The following is an 18,729-nucleotide window of genomic DNA, read 5'->3' as shown; positions in this document are numbered from 1 at the left end:
ACAATCATGTAGGAAGTAATGGGGTGGAACCGAGTATGCCAGATAACAGAGGAAAAGGACACAGAGGAGAAACGTAACTGCCCTGAAGGCGCTTGCAGTCTCTGAGATGCAAGACAGGAGAAGGAAGGAGGAACATCACTGAATTTGAGGAGCTTTCAGAAATGTGGCAAAGTCATGGCCATTGTGGTACTTTCCTTCTGAGAAAAGCAATATTCCTGTCAAACTCATGGCAAGTTTCTAAACAGATTATACTTTGCCTACACCAAATACTTGTTTAGTATTCATTTCACATGATTAACATATCATAGTTCTAAAAGCAAAGGGGGTAAACTTCTCCTTATCACAAAACCTGAGCTAGGAAATAATCCCAACCCACTGGTTTCCCTGTATAGTATTTCCAGGACTGGGAGCACTGAGGCAGAACCAGAACAGGTTCAGCAAGCTTGGAAGTGTTCCGGAGGGGTTAGGGGGCAGTGGCGGGTATGGGGCTCATAGGAGCAGTATGAGCTGGTGCCTGTCTAATCCCACACACCACCACGCACATGTGCTGTCTCTATATAGCTGAAGTCTGGTGTCACACTGAAGTTATTTAGCTCCTGAAACACCATGAAGCACAGTGCATGGCCAGGCAAGTGGCTACACAGTGCCAAATCTTCCAAAATGGAGGCTATACAACCCCAAAACCTTCCCCATTTCTAGTCAAAGCAGCTCATCTACATCCAGGACTATACTGTACACCCAGAACAAGTGGTACTGGACCATGAAGCTCACAGCTAAGTAAATGGAAGATTCCCTCATCTCTCTCCTCATCTTCCCACCCAGAAAGAACCTCAAGTTTGAGACACAAATACAACACACAAGGACTCTTCTCAAACAGTTTAATAGCAAATAAACAAAGGAAGGTACCACACTTGGCATATACAAAATGACTTGTTGTCGGTGTGTCTGTGCAATTAAAACAGCTTTAAGTTGCCCTTTGGGACAAAAAAAAAAAGGAAAAAAAAAAGAAAACACACACACGCACAAAAGGAAGAAAATTCCTTTAACACATACTCGCTCGTTCCAAACTTGTAACAAATCTTTTCATCTTGAAATCCACTACACAAACTCTGCCATCGGATCAGAAAAGCAACGCGTGCTCCTCTGCGTTTTAAACCATTAAAGTAAAATCTGTAATTCTCTACAGAGTACAACACAATTTCACACAAAAAAAAGACATTTTTTGTTTTGCAAATCAAAACAAGAAAAAAAAATTAAAGGAACAGCTCAAAACAAGGTAAAGAAAAGCATTTCTACGACTGAACCACGACTTCGAGTTGATTAAATCCCATTACTGCAGAACAGACTCTACATTTGGTCATAGTGGCAATTTGTTTTCTCGTCACATTGTGAATCACTTTACATTGTTTTCTAGTAGAAAAGGCAAAAAACTGTACAAAACCCCTAGTGTTAAATACAATGTTTGTACCAATAAAAAAGCCCACAGGTTTGTCTCCAAAATGTAAATTTTCTTTTTAAATTATTCACAAAAAGCAGCCAAAAATCAGAAAGGCAGCTGCTGCTCCACTGTCTCAAATCCATTAAAACCACCACAGAACAATTAAAACAACCAAAGGAAGAAAAGGAAAGAAGAAAGGAAAGAAACATCCAACGTTTGGCATTTTGGTTTTCTTCAGATAGTTTTTCCACAGGTTTCTCCAAAGTTCCTTATGGAACCAAATGCTCATGTACAGAAACGTATTGGCAGTTACTCAATACACTGCAGGGTACCAGTGCCCCCCCCACCCCCGACACACAGCCCTGTGCATTCAGACTGTGGGACTAACAGCAGCCAGCCCACAACCCTACCTCCCAAATAAACAAGGCTCTATCCTTTTTCCATCCAGCCTCATGCTTTACTCCCAGGTGTATTTACCATATCCAAATGTGGTCTGTCCTGTAAGCAGACTAAGGACTGTCTCCACAACTCTAGCCAGCATCTACTGAGGATATCCTCAGCCAACTGAGTAGGATAGAAAAGAAATCCTTTTGCATCTTTGCATTCTCCCAAACACTGGACAAAAGTGAGATTTCCATCCAATCAAACACGATTTATTTTCTCAGCAAAACCCTTTCTCCTGGGATTTCATTTCACATTATTTTTCTACTGTTAAAGATACCTACACAAGCTTGCTTCTCCTTCCGACTGAAACTTCATCATAGTACACAGTACATCTTCATCTAGAAGCTACATCCCAGTTTCTACCTGTGCAGATGGTACGTAGGGTAGGGGGAAAGCCTGCTACCCAGAAAGCAGTAACCTGTTCTAGTTCATTCTGCGAGCCAGAAACAAAACTGCTTAGCTCATTACCCAATTAAAAACTAAACAAAAAGTAAAAAATCTCCGGAGAGATTCCCCAGCTAAGGCCCTTGAGAAGAGAGCTGGGGATGGTACCCTGTTCAGGTAACAGCTGCAGAGGCTGTTGTATTGTGCTTGTCGCTTGGGAAAAGAGCCAGCAGTTGTGGGACCAGGTTTACAAATGCTTTCTCTGGGGTATTTCCGTCACTTTATTTCAAGAGCTAACCCAGATCCTCCTTTCCAGGATCCTGCCATCAAGGTCTGAATGATGGTATTAAACCGGGGCTGGATTTGACACTGATGTGCCCTGAAGGCTACAAAAGCTGTTTCAAAGGAGCCCTAGCTTCAGATAACTTTGGAAACAGAAACACTGTGAAGTTCCCCCACCTTCCTGCTCCCCAGCTATGTCCTTCCACCAAAACTTCCAGTACAGGAACAGTACAGCCAAGCCCCCTGGGTGCCTCTGACAGCACTGGAGATGGAGCAAGGTCCAGGTGCTCTGTCAGGCAGACAGTCTAAGTGCACAGGTAGATGCCCTCAGGGGGCTTCTGATCAGATAATTGTCATTACCAAAACCACCAATTTAAAGGATACCTTTGAAACCCATTAAATTGCTCAGTTTTTGCACAAACTATAGAAAACAGAGAGGTGAAGGTGATATATACGAGGGTGTGAAGAAAACAGCAGGAAACATGCAAAACATTTCTGGGCACTATCTTAGTTTGAAAGATTAAAACAGAAACATCACATTTTGCTGAGGAGATTGTAGTTACAAAAAAAGAAACCCAAGCATGCTGGAGCTTAACAAAATACAACATCAACTTTGATCAATTTTTCACTGCAGACTGATAATCACACAGGGAAGCAGGGGAAAAAATAAAAATAATAATAATTAAAAAAAAAAACAATAAATCAGGGCAAAAAAATGTAGCTACAATCAGAAGAAAAATGTAGTTCAAGTGTTTTCTGCTGATGCCACTCAAGTCACAAGTCTGAACTCATAAAAACACATGCTGTCTCCTCAAGCCCAGAAACCAGATCAGCAAAATGTGACTAGGAAGTCTCCTGAAAGATTGAGTCACACCATAGAATTGACCTTCTCTTCGAAACTGTGTTGTTTTGTGGTTTTCCCAACTAAAGCACACAGGAAAAAAAAACAACCCTAAGCCTCGAAAGTGATTGGCTGTATGTTCACAGAAATACAAATACTCACAAGGTATGCTAGCAAGGCTGCTCTGAAGACAATTACAAAGAATCAGATTCACAAAATCAAGTGGTTATCTTACGAAGGTCTAGAAAAATAGAAATTCTTTTATATTCAAATGCGAGTTTAAATATTCCCCTGCAGCAGTCTTTCTAGCAAAACCGATTTGGCAGCACGGAAATAAAACAAAACCCAACCAAAAGAAAATAAAAAGAAAGAAACAAACGTAATAAAAATACACATCAGCGTCAAAGGTGAACACAAGGTCAAAGGTGAGAGTTCAAGCATCAGAGAAGCTGAAGAGACAAGGATTTGGACGATGTACTTGAACGCCACATCGACATGCTTTAGGCACAACGATGAACAAACGGCAGGAATCTAGAAAAAAAAACAAACCAGAAAGAGGGAGACCCACTGAGTTACACAGAGCAGTACATCCAAACACGGAGAGAGAGAACAAGAATGGGCACTGTACAATGAGATCTCCTGGGGAAGGGAGTTGACAGGGGAAGGGCAGCACATGCCAACGATGGACAAGTAAAAGTCGAAGTACATGAAGGACACCAAGTAAACATCAAACTGCCAGAAATCAAATCAAAGCAGAGGCCTGGATTTCCCTCTCAACACCCAGTGTGGGGAGCTTTCTACAGCCCAGCGGCACATTGGTTAGCATGCATTCACCTTGCCCTGTGCCCAGTGTCTGCACTAGCTCTGTTTAGGAGGAAAAACAGAGCAAGCTCCCTCCCCAGGAGACCAACTCCAAAAAATACGGCTCCAGGGCTAACATTTGCCTACAGAGACTGAGACCATGAGAGACAAGACAGAGGACATAAGGGATTCACAGGTGGTTTGACGGCTGAGACTTTTCCTGCACCCTAACGTGGGAAGTTCTTCAGCAGTGGTAGCCCAGGAAATCATGTTCTTTCCTTCAGCTACAGTCCCTTCTCATTCGCTAGGAGCCCATGAAACTGGGATGGGTGATTTGGAACAAGGGGGAGGGGGAAAAATAGTTATACAAGACAAACCCTCCACATATTACAGAAGAATTCCTTAAGACTTGACTGCAAGTTAAGACTTGTCCTAGCTGAGCACTTTTCATGCCATTAGACCTACACAGGGATTTTCTGTTCCCAGCTCCCTGACTTCATGAGGAGGGGATTCTGGGCTCTGAGAAGCTCTACAGTCACTGTTGCCAGTTTGATGAATAGAAAAAAAAATAAAAATGTGTTTTCTGAAGCTTTCTTGACGAGTTTATAAATAAAATAATTGTTCTATTAAGTGTTATAAATACCTTTGTTTCCTCCCCTCAGCTTGTGAGCTGTGCAAGAGATAAAGAACATTCTGGGATCCTAAACCAGACAGGTAAATTCATCACAAACTGAGGCATGAGAAACAAGAGGCATGAAATCAAGGGACATCTAAGCATGCACCCCAGAAATTCTGTGTGATTCGTTTGGGGTTTTTTGATAGAGATTTTCCAATTATTTCACTCAGCAACTCTGAGGAGAAAGACAAAGTTTCATTAAAGCCCTGAGGAAGGACTGGCCTGCAAGAGCAGAGCCATGAGATGCTGGATAAGAACTTCATGACTTGGGGAAAGTTATTCCAGTTTCTTTTATTCTCACAATTGTGATAGTTCTGCCTTCTGTGGTTTACATTTCGGGGTAGATATGCTCAGGGATACATAAACATTCTTGTGTTTAAACGTCTGCAACAAGAAGCTCTCAAAACATTTTACGTGTTCATGGCTGCACCCTCTATTTGAAATTTGCTTCATCCAAATTGCTTTTAGGTATTTCCAAATGAAATGGGACAATTTCATTCTGCTTGGCTGTTCTTCCCTAACTCTCAACCATTAACAGAAGAAACACTTCAACTAATTCTAGCATGCAAGCAGAATCTATGCTGCTACGTGATCGTCAGTATTCAGATTAAAGGCTTTTTCCTTATAGATATATTTGCCAGGAGAGACATTTTCTGAGGCTCCTGTTTTCCAGTGAGTAGTGCCCACAGGTAGCAAACTGCTTCACCATTAGAATACAAAGCGATATTCACCATCACTGTCTCAGGTACTTTTGAAAAATTCCAATCCTCATTCTGTTTAGGATTAAAATTTAATCATTAATTACAAAAAGCATTTTTAATAATGCGAGGTTTGTATTACTGGAAGAAAAAAACTAAGCTACAAAGAGATAATCCTATTTTGGACTGTTACTTATTGAGGGGACTGAAGACTGATTTTCTTTACTATAGTACTTGATGCTAAATGACATCAGACTAAGACTTCAGTTGTTCACAATACTGATATCTTATTATGGCATATCTAGTAAAAACAATGTGAGAGAACAATAAAATACATGAAGTAGACCATTTTTGTCTTGTTTCTAAAAATATGAAGTATTTCCTGGTGGCACATGGAATATGGAATTCCATTTCATCAAAAGATCTACTAGCTTTTGTTGTAGAAAATTCAGATTCTTTGGTTTCTAAGCATACAGAATACTTTGTCCATGTGGCTACTTAAGCCCATCCATCTGCAGTTCATTTGAACTCACCCAACCCTTATCCTCCTATCCAGGATATAAAGCATTTGACACTGATTTCATCTGCACTTGAATGAGAGCATGATAGGAATTAAAAATATAATAAAATATAATAAAATTTAAAAGCCCCAAGTCCCCAGAATCCCAGACTTCCTTGCCAATGAGTGAGGAAGAAACCTGACTTAAGCTGGAAGGTAAAGGAGAGCCTAAATCTTCAGAGTCAGTGGCAGCCACCAAACAGACACAGAAATGTTGACTTTATCTGATCAGTTCTGTTATCAGAACAGAATCTGCCCAAGTCACAAACTCAATACATTTATTAACTTTGGCAACATATACATAGATACACCAAGAAAAGGAAATCTGAAACAAATACACGAAAAGGGCAACATCTTCAGCTGGTGAAAACTGATACAGCTCTTCTGAACAGAGCAGAACTGCATTGATTCAAACCATCTGAGGATCACACCTTTTAAAACTTAACCTGCATAGATTTGTTTGGTTTTTTGTTTTCTTTTTGCTTTTTGGCAATACTTATAGTTATGCCAGTAAGGCACAAGAGCTAGCCCAAGTTAGGTGTCTTAAGGTGATCATGTCTGGGAGGAGTCACTGATCAAACTAAGCCACGGGGTAAACTGGTCAATCTCCTAAAGTCAATAGGAGTTGCACCTATTTGCAACAATGCCAAGCTTGATCCATAAGTTACAGTATTGAGGACACACTATAGGATGCAAAGCTAAAATATCTACTTTTGGGCAACTGAAATGACTTGTAAAGAGGCCAGAGCATCAGGTCAAAAGAAAGACAGGACGAAGGTCTTGGATAGTACAGTGGGGTAGGGTGCAAAGAAGGTAAGAGTGACTGTAGAGACCCCAGAGCACAGTGCTCTCCTCCACTGGTTCACAGCATTCATCTTTCCCCTTTAGCAGTTGTTGGGCTGCAAACAGGCCACTGAAAATCAGTAGTTTCAATCATGCACATCATTATGTGTGTAAAACAATCACATTCAGGATTCTACAAAACCCTGGCCTTGGATTTTTTAATCTTTTCCAGTGAAATAATTTAGGTAATAAATATTCTCCACCCTGGAGCAGTATAAAACTTCTATAAAAATAGAAACAACATTCTTGGTTACAGCAGGTTGCACTTGGAGCAGTTGCTCCCAAATATGTTGTTGGTTTATTTTTTTTTTCTCTTTTTTTCCCTTTTTTTTTTTTTTGAAAAGTATATTATTTATATTAAAAAAAAAAAAAAATCCCATTGTCACCCTGGAGGCCTTCACACTCCAACACTCTGTTCTCAGAAAACCAGGACGCATCTTTCCCATCATGCAGAATTCAAGTGTACACGGTTCACTTAAGTGTACGTTCACGTTTCTAGAGATTCAAATAATTAACATTGAAGGGTACCACATGCCAGCATAACTGGGAAATTTGGCAATCTGGCCTCTGAACCTTTGCCACCACAAAATGATTTGGATAATACTGATAGATTTACCTGTCTGCCATTAGCACAGACAGACTGGCATCAATGGTTTGATTTTCAATTTAAGAATGGAAAGGGCTCTTCTTGGATGCTACGGGTCAGGCCTTGTACTTCTGAGGTTTGAGATCCCAAGAGGCCCCGTCCCTGGGAACACCAACACGCCCAACGGACCATCCACATTTCCAAGAGACCACGAGATCTCAGGTTTGATGGGTTTAGTGCTCCTCCTGCTGGAGCAGAACAGAAGTCTCAACCCTACGTCTGACCCACACAGAGTCTGGCTCCCAGACTACAGTGTTAACTGGGAAACTGCATCACGAACCAGGAATACAAATAAAACAAGAAAAAGGAGAAAAATGAGGTAAATGGAACTTCTGTTAAAGACACACACAAATTGTAAACTTCCTCTTGTGACAGAGGTGGATTTGGTGGTTATAAAATGGGACTCTACTCTTGATTTCTTAGAGCAACTCAGGCCAGAGTGTCAAAAGTCCTTTGAGCCCCCTAAAACCAGTGTATAACAAAGGCCCTTAGCAACGCATTAGCAATTTCACAAGTGTGCAGAGAAAGTGTGTGTTCATTGAAGGGGTGTGTTCAGTTTTCCTTCAATATAGAAGATAACAGCTAGTACCAAAAGGCAGAGTAAGACTGAATGGCTCAATGCTCTGCTCTGGTTCCACAGCTCCTGTGTTAGCTTGTTTTGCATTGGTACACACCACCTTAAAGGAAAACTGCAGTATAAATAAATACCTAATTACTAGACTAAATCACTGCACAAATTGTTTAGAGAACAAAACACAACAGGAAGTTATCTTTGCAACAGAGTTAAGACTGAGAAATCAAATCCTATAAGAACATGTATGAAACAGGAGCCTCAAGAGCTGTGTTAGGGTAACTCTGGGCTTTGTATCTCAATTGAAGTAACTTTAATAGAGAAACAAACAGCACTTATGTTACGCTTATCAGAATGAATTCAAAGTAATACTCTGCAAAAAGGACATTATTCCACAGAATATGGGGAATTCCACAGAAATGGGGAATATGATGAACTGTTAAGAAGAAAACTGTCAAAAAAAAAAATAATCTGTAGATTATCAGGGATCAAAAGTTTCTCGTTTCCAGCCCCAGATGTATTCATCCAGACTAAGCTGTCTCTCTCTATCCCTTTCTACAAAATCTAGACAGAGTACATAGAATGAGTTTGCTTAAATATGGAGTAATTTACTGCATCTCATTAATATTCAACTGTAAATGGACAGTGAAATTTTCTAGGCAGGGATATTATCTAATAATTTTATAAAGTGCTGCGTACATTCACAGTGCTATATGAACACTACTTTATATACAGCAAAATAAAATCACTGCAGTTTTCCTTTGGCTTGTTAATGTGTTCACCCTCCTAACCTGTCTCTTGCTTTAGAGATGATTTACTAAACCCCAACCACGGAAATTTCAGAGTGGATGGGGTATGACACTGGCTACATGGAATCAATTCTTTGCTCACCCAAAGTTGGATGGACTCACTTCTCTTTCCCCATCTTTTGTTTTCATCAGCTGTTCTGTGTTATTTCTGCTTTCCCTTCTCCTCTCGCCTATGGTGGTGTGGTGTCAGTTCTGCTTCCCCCTTCTCTTCTCTAGCCCAAGGCAGTGTGGTGTCAGTTTCTGCTGCTCCCTTTAACCTTGCCTCCCCACCCCCAAGGAGCTGGCATTGGTCCTTCTCAACACACACTGGTTACAAACACAGCAAACTTCAAATAAAAGAGAAATAAAAATAAGATAAAATAAAATAAAAATAAAATAAAAAAGAAACACCTCAGCGATATGGCACCTAAACTCCAAAGTAAAACACTGGAAACAAAAGCACAAACTTGTCCTCCATCCGAAGCGGGATTCTCAGCAGAGGCTGCAGCCGAGTCTTCAGGGGAAGATGTGCCAGATAGAAGGCATGGATCAGCTTCCAGGACTGTAAAAACACAGCCTTAGGGCTTCGAATCACTAAGTGCGCTCCTCTCCAACTTACCAGAAGATCCTTCTCACTCCAGTCCCGGAGGGGAGGGGCGCTCAGTATGGCTTGCTGTCATTCTTAGAGCGCTTGAGCTGTACTTTCAGACGCTTCATGCCAATCTGAAAGCCGTTCATTGACTGAATGGCAGCCTGTGCAGACACAGGATTGTCGTAACTTACAAAACCTGAAGAAAGGAAAGCCCATAATTAAGCAATGCCAAAGCTCTTCAGAACAGGTACTCGCAATTGGAAATGCAGGTATTTGCAAGGTAAGAGAGGTTTGCATGAAATGCTATATTCAGAAGCTCTCAGCTGTTGCAGACTCTTCGTAAGAACCTCTTACTAAAGGGCTCTCAGACAAAGCACTGCTTTCTGATGTATGGAATTTTGGCCAAAAGATATACAAAGCTCAGGATGTTAAATTAGCATTTCCTGGTCTACCAACAAAAATAAGTTTAATATATAAAAACTCATACCTGAGAACACCAAGCCTGGAGAATGTTAATCTATATATGAAAACTCATTAAAGATACAAGACTGAAATCACCCTCTTGGCATTAAATGGGAGTAGGTTTGTTTAAAGTGAAGTAGCTGTCAAGGCAGCATGGCACTTATACCATTATATTTAGATTTCTCTCAGATGAAAAGCTGTATATAATTCCAGGGAAAGAGCATCCTCAAAATAAACTTCTCAAGGGTTTTGAAAGAACCTATTTTAAATAACTCCAGTCAATGAGGCTGGAATCAGTAACTGGGGAGAAAATACAGTTTCCATTGCTGGAAGAGTTCGGATTGATTTATTTATTAGAAATATGAAGCAAAAGTCACTACTTGACTTAAAAGCTAGACTAAACAATATATTGGAAAAAAGATTACTAGAAATAAGCCGCCTTTCCTATAGGTAAAGATTAGACCCAACATACCAAAACACTTGCTTAGATTGGTCTGCTTGTCAATGAAGACCTTGGCAGAGACGACATTTCCAAACGGCATGAACATCTGCAGCAGATCCTGATCCCCAAACTCCTGGGGGAGATGGTAGATGAACAGGTTGGCTCCCTCCGGACCTTCAAACAACAAATAGGAACAGAAATTCAAAAACAGCATGGATAACATAGGCCCACTTCACAAAAAAAGGGTGAAAAAGCCATTTGAGCCAAATTTTCTAGATAAAACAATGAAACTGCTGTATGCACTTCTGTGGAGTACTTGATTCCAGAATAAGTCAGCATGACTCTTTGCTGGAATCAACCATTCAAATAATTCCAGCTCTTTCTCACTGTTTTTATGTGAGATTTCCACATTGTGTCAAAACTGGTTCACAGATCTTTGCTGTAATGAAAGCTGAAGCCCTGCGGAGAAGGACTTGGGGGTGCTGGTTGATGAGAAATTGAACGTGAGCTGGCTTCAGTGCGTGCTCGCAGCCCAGAAACCAACCGTATCCTGGGCTGCATCAAAAAGAGCATGACCAGCAGGTCGAAGGAGGTGATCCTGCCCCTCTACTCTGCTCTTGTGAGACCTCACCTGGAGCATTGTGTGCAGTTCTGGTGTCCTCAACATGAAAAGGACATGGAACTGTTGGAACAAGTCCAGGGGAGGCCACGAGGATGATCAGGGGACTGGAGCACCTCCCGTATGAAGACAGGCTGAGGAAGTTGGGGCTGTTCAGCCTGGAGACCTCATAGCAGCCTTCCAGTATCTGAAGGGGGCCTATAGGGATGCTGGGGAAGGACTCTTCATTAGGGACTGTAGTGACAGAACAAGGGGTAAGGGGTTAAAACTTAAACAGGGGAAGTTTATATTGGATATAAGGAGGAAATTCTTTCCTGTTAGGGTGGTGAGGCATTGGAATGGGTTGCCCAGGGAGGTTGTGAGTGCTCCATCCCTGGCAGTGTTCAAGGCCAGCTTGGATGAAGCCTTGAGTGGGATGGTTTAGTGTGAGGTGCCCCTGCCCATGGCAGGGGGGTTGGAACTAGATGATCTTGAGGTCCTTTCCAACCTTAACTGTTCTATGATTCTATGATTCTAATTGCATTACTTGTAATCTGACAGGTTCTTTTCTATACATCCTACATTCTGCTGAAAATGTACTCCTACATTCTTCATTACTTTATACAACATGTTAAATCGATTCTGAATCTGAAGAGGCTGGCATTAAGCAGCTGCGGGAAGAAAGGAAGGACCAAGAACACAAGGTTAATAAAACCTCAACTGATTCATTGACAGTGGGATTTTTCAGGCTGCATCCTGATACATCACACCGTTCTGTACTCCAGGAAAGTGGAGGAGTACAATCCTAAGCATTTAAGAATAGACAAATCCTGAGAGAACTCCACTGTATGAAAATTACTTTGGACAGCCCTTAACAGACACCTCACAGGTTTTCCTTCTTCCTTTCCTTCTTTTTCCTTCAGTAACTCTAGAACTGTAAAAAATGCCGCCAAATAAAAACCTCTGCAGATAAGGTAGCTGCAAGGGCTAAGCTTGCCCTTTTGAAAACCCCTCGAGTTCTTTTTACACCTTTTTGCCTACCTTCTTTCTGACTTCCTGCTGCACCAATACTCTGCTGTGTTAAGAGACTCTGGTTATAGAGGGTGGGCAAAGCAGCAGCAGCATATTGCTGGATTCCAGAATAAGCCTGTGTGAGAGCTTCCATTGTGCTACCTGTCCCGTTTGAGAGACCACCACTGCCGAGACCTCCATTTAAGGCTGCCATTCCTGTACAAGAGAAAATAAAGATGACCAAGTACTTCCACTGAGCGAGATCAACTACCTTTCAAATACTCTGTACTATTACAAAAAGCAGGGAGCAGGAAAAACCCCCAGGGAAGCAGCACAGCCTGAGGAAAGATGCTCAGCTCCTCCCACAACCCACTACAACACACAGCTTACCTGCTAAAGAGCTAACGTTGAGGCCTGCTGTGGCCCCTGCCAGGGTCTGCAACGCTCCAAGAGAAGCCATTGGATTAACAGAGGAGCTGCTACTGGAGCTAGGTGAGGAACCTGCTATTAAAATAAGATAATCAGACTTCAAGCAATATTTTGTGGGCCTGATAATTCAACTTCTTCATTAAGGTTTTTCTCTGGAAAAGGCTGGTAAGGAAGAGATCAAGGCAACGCAGTATACTTTATATCAATAATAAAAAAACCCAAACCCACACGACTGATCATACTGCTTACATCTTCTAATCCTTTCCCACATTTTCAAAACGTTTCTAATTCATCATAGCTTCTACTCTTTGTAGATACTAAAAAACTAGTAGAAAATAAAGAGTAAGACACCCAAGAGTCAGACAACATACAGCTTTTTATTTCAACATAAGGTGACCAGCAGCAGTGCCTGTTTCCTGCTGACTAAAGTGAGTAAGAATGACTTGCTGCATATTAGTGTCTATCCTCAAAACGTCACACAAGCTGAAAAAACCGGACACAGGTATGTTATGGACAGTAAAGAAAGCTCCAGTCAAACTGAACATATGGTTTTCCCACAGTGCCAGAGCAGGAACAGCAGATGCCCAGACTATTTTGACACATTAAACGATTTCCCATTAAAAATCTTGCTGCAGCAGCTGGGGCTAGAGCCACGAGAAGTCTTGGAATGTACATCCAAAATACACAGTCTATCCTCTGTTGGCTGTGCCACTAACATCTTCAACCATGTTTACTCAGTAAGAGACATCTACAGGTACAGTACTTAGCATGCTAACAGCTTACACTGCCTGCCAAATTCTACAACAGGTAGTTAGTTCTACAGAAACAGACATCGAAACCACAAGAAAAATGTTTGCCATGCAGGTATATCAAAATAAAGAGAATTTAAAGTCATCTACAAAAGTTACAGATATGACAAAAAAATACTGTTTTTTTCTTATTTTATGATTATATAGCAGTCGTTTTCCTAAGAGGTTTGTGGACTACTTAGAAATCTAAAGAAGGTAAACAAGAAAAGCTACGGATACAGTTACTGATGCAGTTTAAATTTACTGCACAAGATACTCTGGAAAATATCTACGGCTTCTATAGCTTAAAAGACACTGCAGAATAGTGATGTAAAGGCATCTTGTAGTCTGGTTTCGTGAGGAATTATCTGTCTTACCAAGTGGGTAGCCACAGAAATGAAATTCAGGCATTTTCCGTTTCCTTTGTGTTTTTGTGATTCTCAGTTATTCGGCATACATCCATTAAAACTTTTAAAAGAATGGTTTGCACCTTTCAAGCAGATTCACCCACACTATGTATTCCCCACTTCATACATGTGGCACAAAATCTCTGCTGGAGTGGAATATGGTAGTAAATGGAATACAGCAAACCTGCCCAATGAGCCCCAGGAGAAGCTGTACCCAACAAAAGTAGTTGTAGCTAGCAGAAGCAGCATGAGAACCCAGCAAGCTGCACTTATCACTGTTTAGTTCTTGAACTGACAGAGGAAATGACAAGGCTCCTCTAGGTAAAGTTCTAGAAAAACTCTCCAATCAAGTCAGAAATTAAAAGACTGTGTCACAAATTATATTTTAAGATGCTTACTCTGAAGAAAAGGAGACAGTTCCCATCTTACATATTAGATATTGGAAAAATACAGAGAACAAGCAACAGGGTAACCCTTAAGTTGGTAAAAAACCCCAGTATAGCTAATAGAATAAAAGCCAGTATTCAGCTATGATACAGCTGCCTTGATTTCAGAATATCACTTGTTTCTGCAACACTGATGTGCTACATTTGACAGATGAGAACACCTTTTAAAAAGGGTCAACTCCACAATAAAACAGTAGTGGTATGGGAAAAAAAAGAATGAAGCCAAAGCTAAAGAGCAAGGTAAGAGAGAGCAGATACCTTCTCTACTTTAGAAAGGGCGTGGTTTTAAAGAAATTAACTTAAACCACTACAGAAAACTGCAGTTACTTTAGCTTAGCTGACTTTATCAGAAATCTCTTTATCCAAAACAAGATATGCTTTAGTACTGCAAATGCCAAGAGCATTTAACACCGCTTGGTTTATTTTATCATATGTATCTAGGAATTGCTGTACTGAGTCAGCATCCATTTCTGACGACAAGTAATGGCAGATAAATAACAGTAGAGCAGAAACATAGGACAAATATACAGGAGTATACCCTGGGTATAGTCTATTTACCAAACCAGCAATTTGTGAATCTAGGATTTTTTTTTCAGCCAAGGACAATGTTTTTGTATTAAAGTTACAATTTTCATTCATTAATTTCAGTCCATTTTGAACACTGTCATGTTAAGAGGGTCTTAGCCGGAGTAAGGGGTTTATTCCTCCCCATATGGGGGAAGATTTCACCCCCTCACCTGTAAGTTTGACAGGTTTGTTACCACCCCAGAGACCCTTGAGCCCACTTAGCTGCCAGAACCCACTGCAGCAGCACAATGCATCAGAGGGTGATTCAACCATCCTATTCAGGGTACATTATAGCAGATTCACCCATCAAGTTAATACATTTTTAAAGTAAGTTTTTAAGCCAATTTTAAGTCAATTTAAGTCTCTGGTAACTCACACAAAATTGATCTTAACTGAGAATTATATTGCTGGTGACAATATAATATACTGTGAGAACAAGCATGAAAATAATATATGAAGCCAGCTAAAAATCAATCATATAGCTCTTACCCAATAGGCATCCCTATGGTGGAGAGAACACAGGTTCAGCCCATCAATGGATGTGAGCAGTTACAATGGAGTCTTCCCCCCTCCCCTCCTCCTTAATTTCACATATTTAGATGATTTAATTCTTATTCCTAACTCAGCTAATTTGCATATGGAGCACATAACTAAATGCCTAATGCCATAGGGAGAGTCTCCCAACCTGGGCAGAGTCTTTTGACCTGTGAATGGGAATTTTAGGATTAAAATAACATTATAATGATGATATTTCACCAAAAGGACAACCGATCACATTTTTCCTCACATATTTTGATGATCGTCCAGGCGTTGTCAGGATGCAGCAGACTTCAACGATAATCTTTCTTGATTAGAGGTTTGCTAGTCTTTTCTCAGCCTGCCAACAAGGCCAAAGCCTCTCCAGCTATCAGTTCTCATTCTCAACCACTGTTGTTTCTCAGGTTTCCTGAGACAGCATCAGATACAAAAGGCCCTTTTATCTGTTCAGGCTCTTTCACAGCAACATAAGTTTCAACTTCTTAACTGAATACTTACGCAATTTTAAATATGTATGATTATAAAGCTTAAGTATATGATTATGGAGCTTTAAGTAAACACTCACGGAGCTTGAGCATATGCATATGGAACTCGAGTGGCTCCAGTCATACATATTTTGGTGTAAATTCTAGCACCTTGTTTGTCAGCTGCTAGGTAGTGTATCAGTACATGGCATTTGCACATTGCCACACCTGCACGGGGTAAAATAGAGCCTGCTGGCTGTGTGTTCACTCTGCTCCGCTCTCTGTCCAGTTTATCTTCTCATATGCTAAGGCTGCAGGATTGCCTGTGGAACTATTTCAGGGCAGACGCTGTGCATGTTAACTGCATTTCATCCTAGAAGTAGCAGCTGCATTTTACCCTAAAATTCCCTTAATATTGTTAAATAACTTTGAGGACTGGGGAGAGCAGGGAGGTGGTTTCCAGTTTCCTCCATTAGTCCCCAAACCCAACTTGTTTGACTACTATGTTCTAAGGCACAAGTTCTGCAATTTGATCATACACTATGCAAAGACACAGATCTTTTGTCAACTGTCAGCTGACAACTTCACCTGATAATCCATAATTCTTGTCTTGAAAGAGCTGATGATTGGTCTTTCCCTATTCGTCTTCATCATAACACTAATGTATCTGTAAGCTTCAACTGTATCTTTGTCCTGGGCGTCTTCCATTTTTCAAGCTCCCTTATTCCTAACAGGGAAGGAGTTCCTCAGTTCCAGTCACCTTTCCGTTCTTCTGGAGTTTTGTGTATTATTTTAGACCGGAAAACAGCACTAATAATGGAGACGTAAAACCTGTATAGCTTTATACTTGTTCTTTACTCCATACCCAAATCTTAACGTTGTTTCTAATCTTAACGTTGTGCAGTTTTTGATTCCCACCAAAGTTATGTTTTCTCAGATCCATCTACTGAGTTCTAGCCAGTCAGAGAGATTAACTCTACAAGAACTAGCTGAAAATTCCTGAAAAGGTGCTCAGAAACTCTCTGAAAGCAACCTTGTTGGACACACACTAAGGCCAGCAAATTCACCTAGTCTTTGCTGGACCTTTGATGGTTAACTTTCAGAAGAGGAGAAATAGAAACTTACATCAGCTTTTGCAGCCATTCTGTTTTGCACTGAATCAGACAATTCTTGTTGATATCTGAGTCAAAAAGATGACAGACGGGACACTCCAATTGCAAGCTACTTCTTATAATACTTTCTTGAATCTCCCTTCACAAACAATCAGTTTAAATGAGTTTATCTAAGGCCACAGTCTCTGTAGCATGGATTACCTACAGGTGGGTGAAGCAGCTGTCTGTTCAAAGAGTAGCTGCTTTATTGCAAGGCTGAAAGCTTTGCTCCACCAACATACACAACAGTGCTTGGTAATATCTAAACAAAATCACATGAAATGAGTAGGAAGACTGCACAGTGATACTTAACACCTCTGAGTTCAACCATTTTGCCATGTAACCTATCCACAGACCACAGACTCTGCACTGTGTAGACTTCTAAGTTTCCCAAACATAAAAGATACCAATGCAGGTGAAAGAAACTAAACAATATAACTACGTATGATGATTGTCTGGATTTTCCACCAATTATGCAACTTGAGGACAATCTGGAAGAGATGTCCAACTAAGCATCAGGTGAACATCTGGATGACAGATGGATAGAATTCAAGGTGGCAGTCATCTCATCTGCAGTTAGGTTTAAAAGATTATCACAGTAGATGTTGCCATACGTCCTACAGACAAGGAAGATGTTTACTAACATATGGTACTGAGCTGCATGCTGAGTTTTTTCAAGGTCTAGGTATGGTTCAGGAGGGAAGCCCTGAATGTGTGGAGTCCAACAGCCTTCTATATGAATGTATACAGCGTGAATGCACGTATAAATATTAACCAAGAGAATTCTGAGTTTCCTTTTTTAAGACATAATAGCTCAGACTCAAGAGTTAAAAAGCTGTATAATTACAGGAAGTACCATGAGGTTGAATGCTGTCTATACACACTGAGATTTCCTGCCCCCCCCCCCCCCTTAAGAGTGAACTGACTGATACATCTGTGTAGGATATTAATACAAATAACCCATCACGATTACCTCATTGTTGGCAACAATCATTTATTGACATGACCGGCACTCAAAGTTGTTTGGATTCAGCACAGAAGGTACCTAAAAATGGACTGCTCCCACTCCCCAGCCCCCTCCACCAGTATGAGCAAAAGTGGGTAAGTCCTGAGATACGTCTCTCATCGAGGGAAAAGGAACCTACAGAGTGCTCTGAAAGAGCTAAAATTCATGGAGGTAAAAACAATCCCAAAGAATCCCTGAACAGTAGCGTAACTTCTGTTGAAAGGGACCTTTATGGATCGTATAGTCTAATGGTCTGCTCAGAGCTGGTCTAAACTCTTGAGGTAGGTCAGGCTGTACAGAGAACTTTTAAATTGTATTCTGAATCACTGAAATGATGGAGATTCCATAGCTCCTCTGTCATCTGGTTCCTGAGCTTTATCACTCTCACCATTCATTTCATTTTTCTTTTGTATCCAGTCAGAATTTTCTGTTGCAAACTGTGTCCACTGCCCTTGACCTTTCCCTGTACACTTCTGAGAGGAGGCTATCTCTCCCTTTTCTAGCACACCTCGCATTTGAACTTCACAACCTGCCAGTCCACTTCCCCACCTCAACAAAACAGAGAAGCAGCCTGCTCCAGTCAGTAGATGAAAGTGCCAAAAAGGAAACCTTAGTTCTAAAAGCCAGTCATAGCAAATTTTAACCTGACAATTTCAGCTGCTTCTACATCAGGAAATATAGGAAAAACTCTCAGATATATTCATCTCTATGCTTTGTCTATGATGAAGCAGCATTAAGGGGTTATAAATGAAGCTCTTCTGTAGCCTCAACTCTTTGTTGTTGTTGTTGTTTTAATTATAGATCGGATAACATAGCTGGGAGTCAAGATGAACTTTGACACTTTAATCTTTAAGAACT

General features: G+C 40.7%; 1 protein-coding gene across 16 annotated transcripts in view; it reads right to left on the bottom strand.

Moving 5' to 3' along the window:
• The window catches only part of CELF1 (CUGBP Elav-like family member 1), a 66,223-nt gene that overhangs the window by 649 nt on the left and 46,845 nt on the right, over positions 1 to 18,729 (bottom strand). For 10 of the 16 annotated variants that reach the window (XM_065682903.1, XM_065682908.1, XM_065682904.1 and 7 more), the window contains 5 exons: positions 12,467 to 12,580; positions 12,107 to 12,292; positions 10,498 to 10,641; positions 9,591 to 9,759; positions 865 to 3,920 (listed from right to left, as the gene is read on the bottom strand). In XM_065682903.1, the coding sequence (XP_065538975.1) occupies positions 9,632 to 9,759; positions 10,498 to 10,641; positions 12,107 to 12,292; positions 12,467 to 12,580 (572 nt within the window). In that variant the 3' untranslated portion in view covers positions 865 to 3,920; positions 9,591 to 9,631. Of the gene's footprint in view, positions 1 to 864; positions 3,921 to 9,590; positions 9,760 to 10,497; positions 10,642 to 12,106; positions 12,293 to 12,466; positions 12,581 to 18,729 lie in introns of those variants that run through there. The other 6 variants (XM_065682909.1, XM_065682896.1, XM_065682899.1 and 3 more) reach the window with 2 other exon arrangements.

The sequence above is a fragment of the Lathamus discolor genome, chromosome 6 (genome assembly GCF_037157495.1).
Source record: "Lathamus discolor isolate bLatDis1 chromosome 6, bLatDis1.hap1, whole genome shotgun sequence".
Lineage (NCBI taxonomy): Eukaryota > Metazoa > Chordata > Aves > Psittaciformes > Psittacidae > Lathamus > Lathamus discolor.
This window is presented reverse-complemented; position numbering and strand designations above follow the sequence as displayed.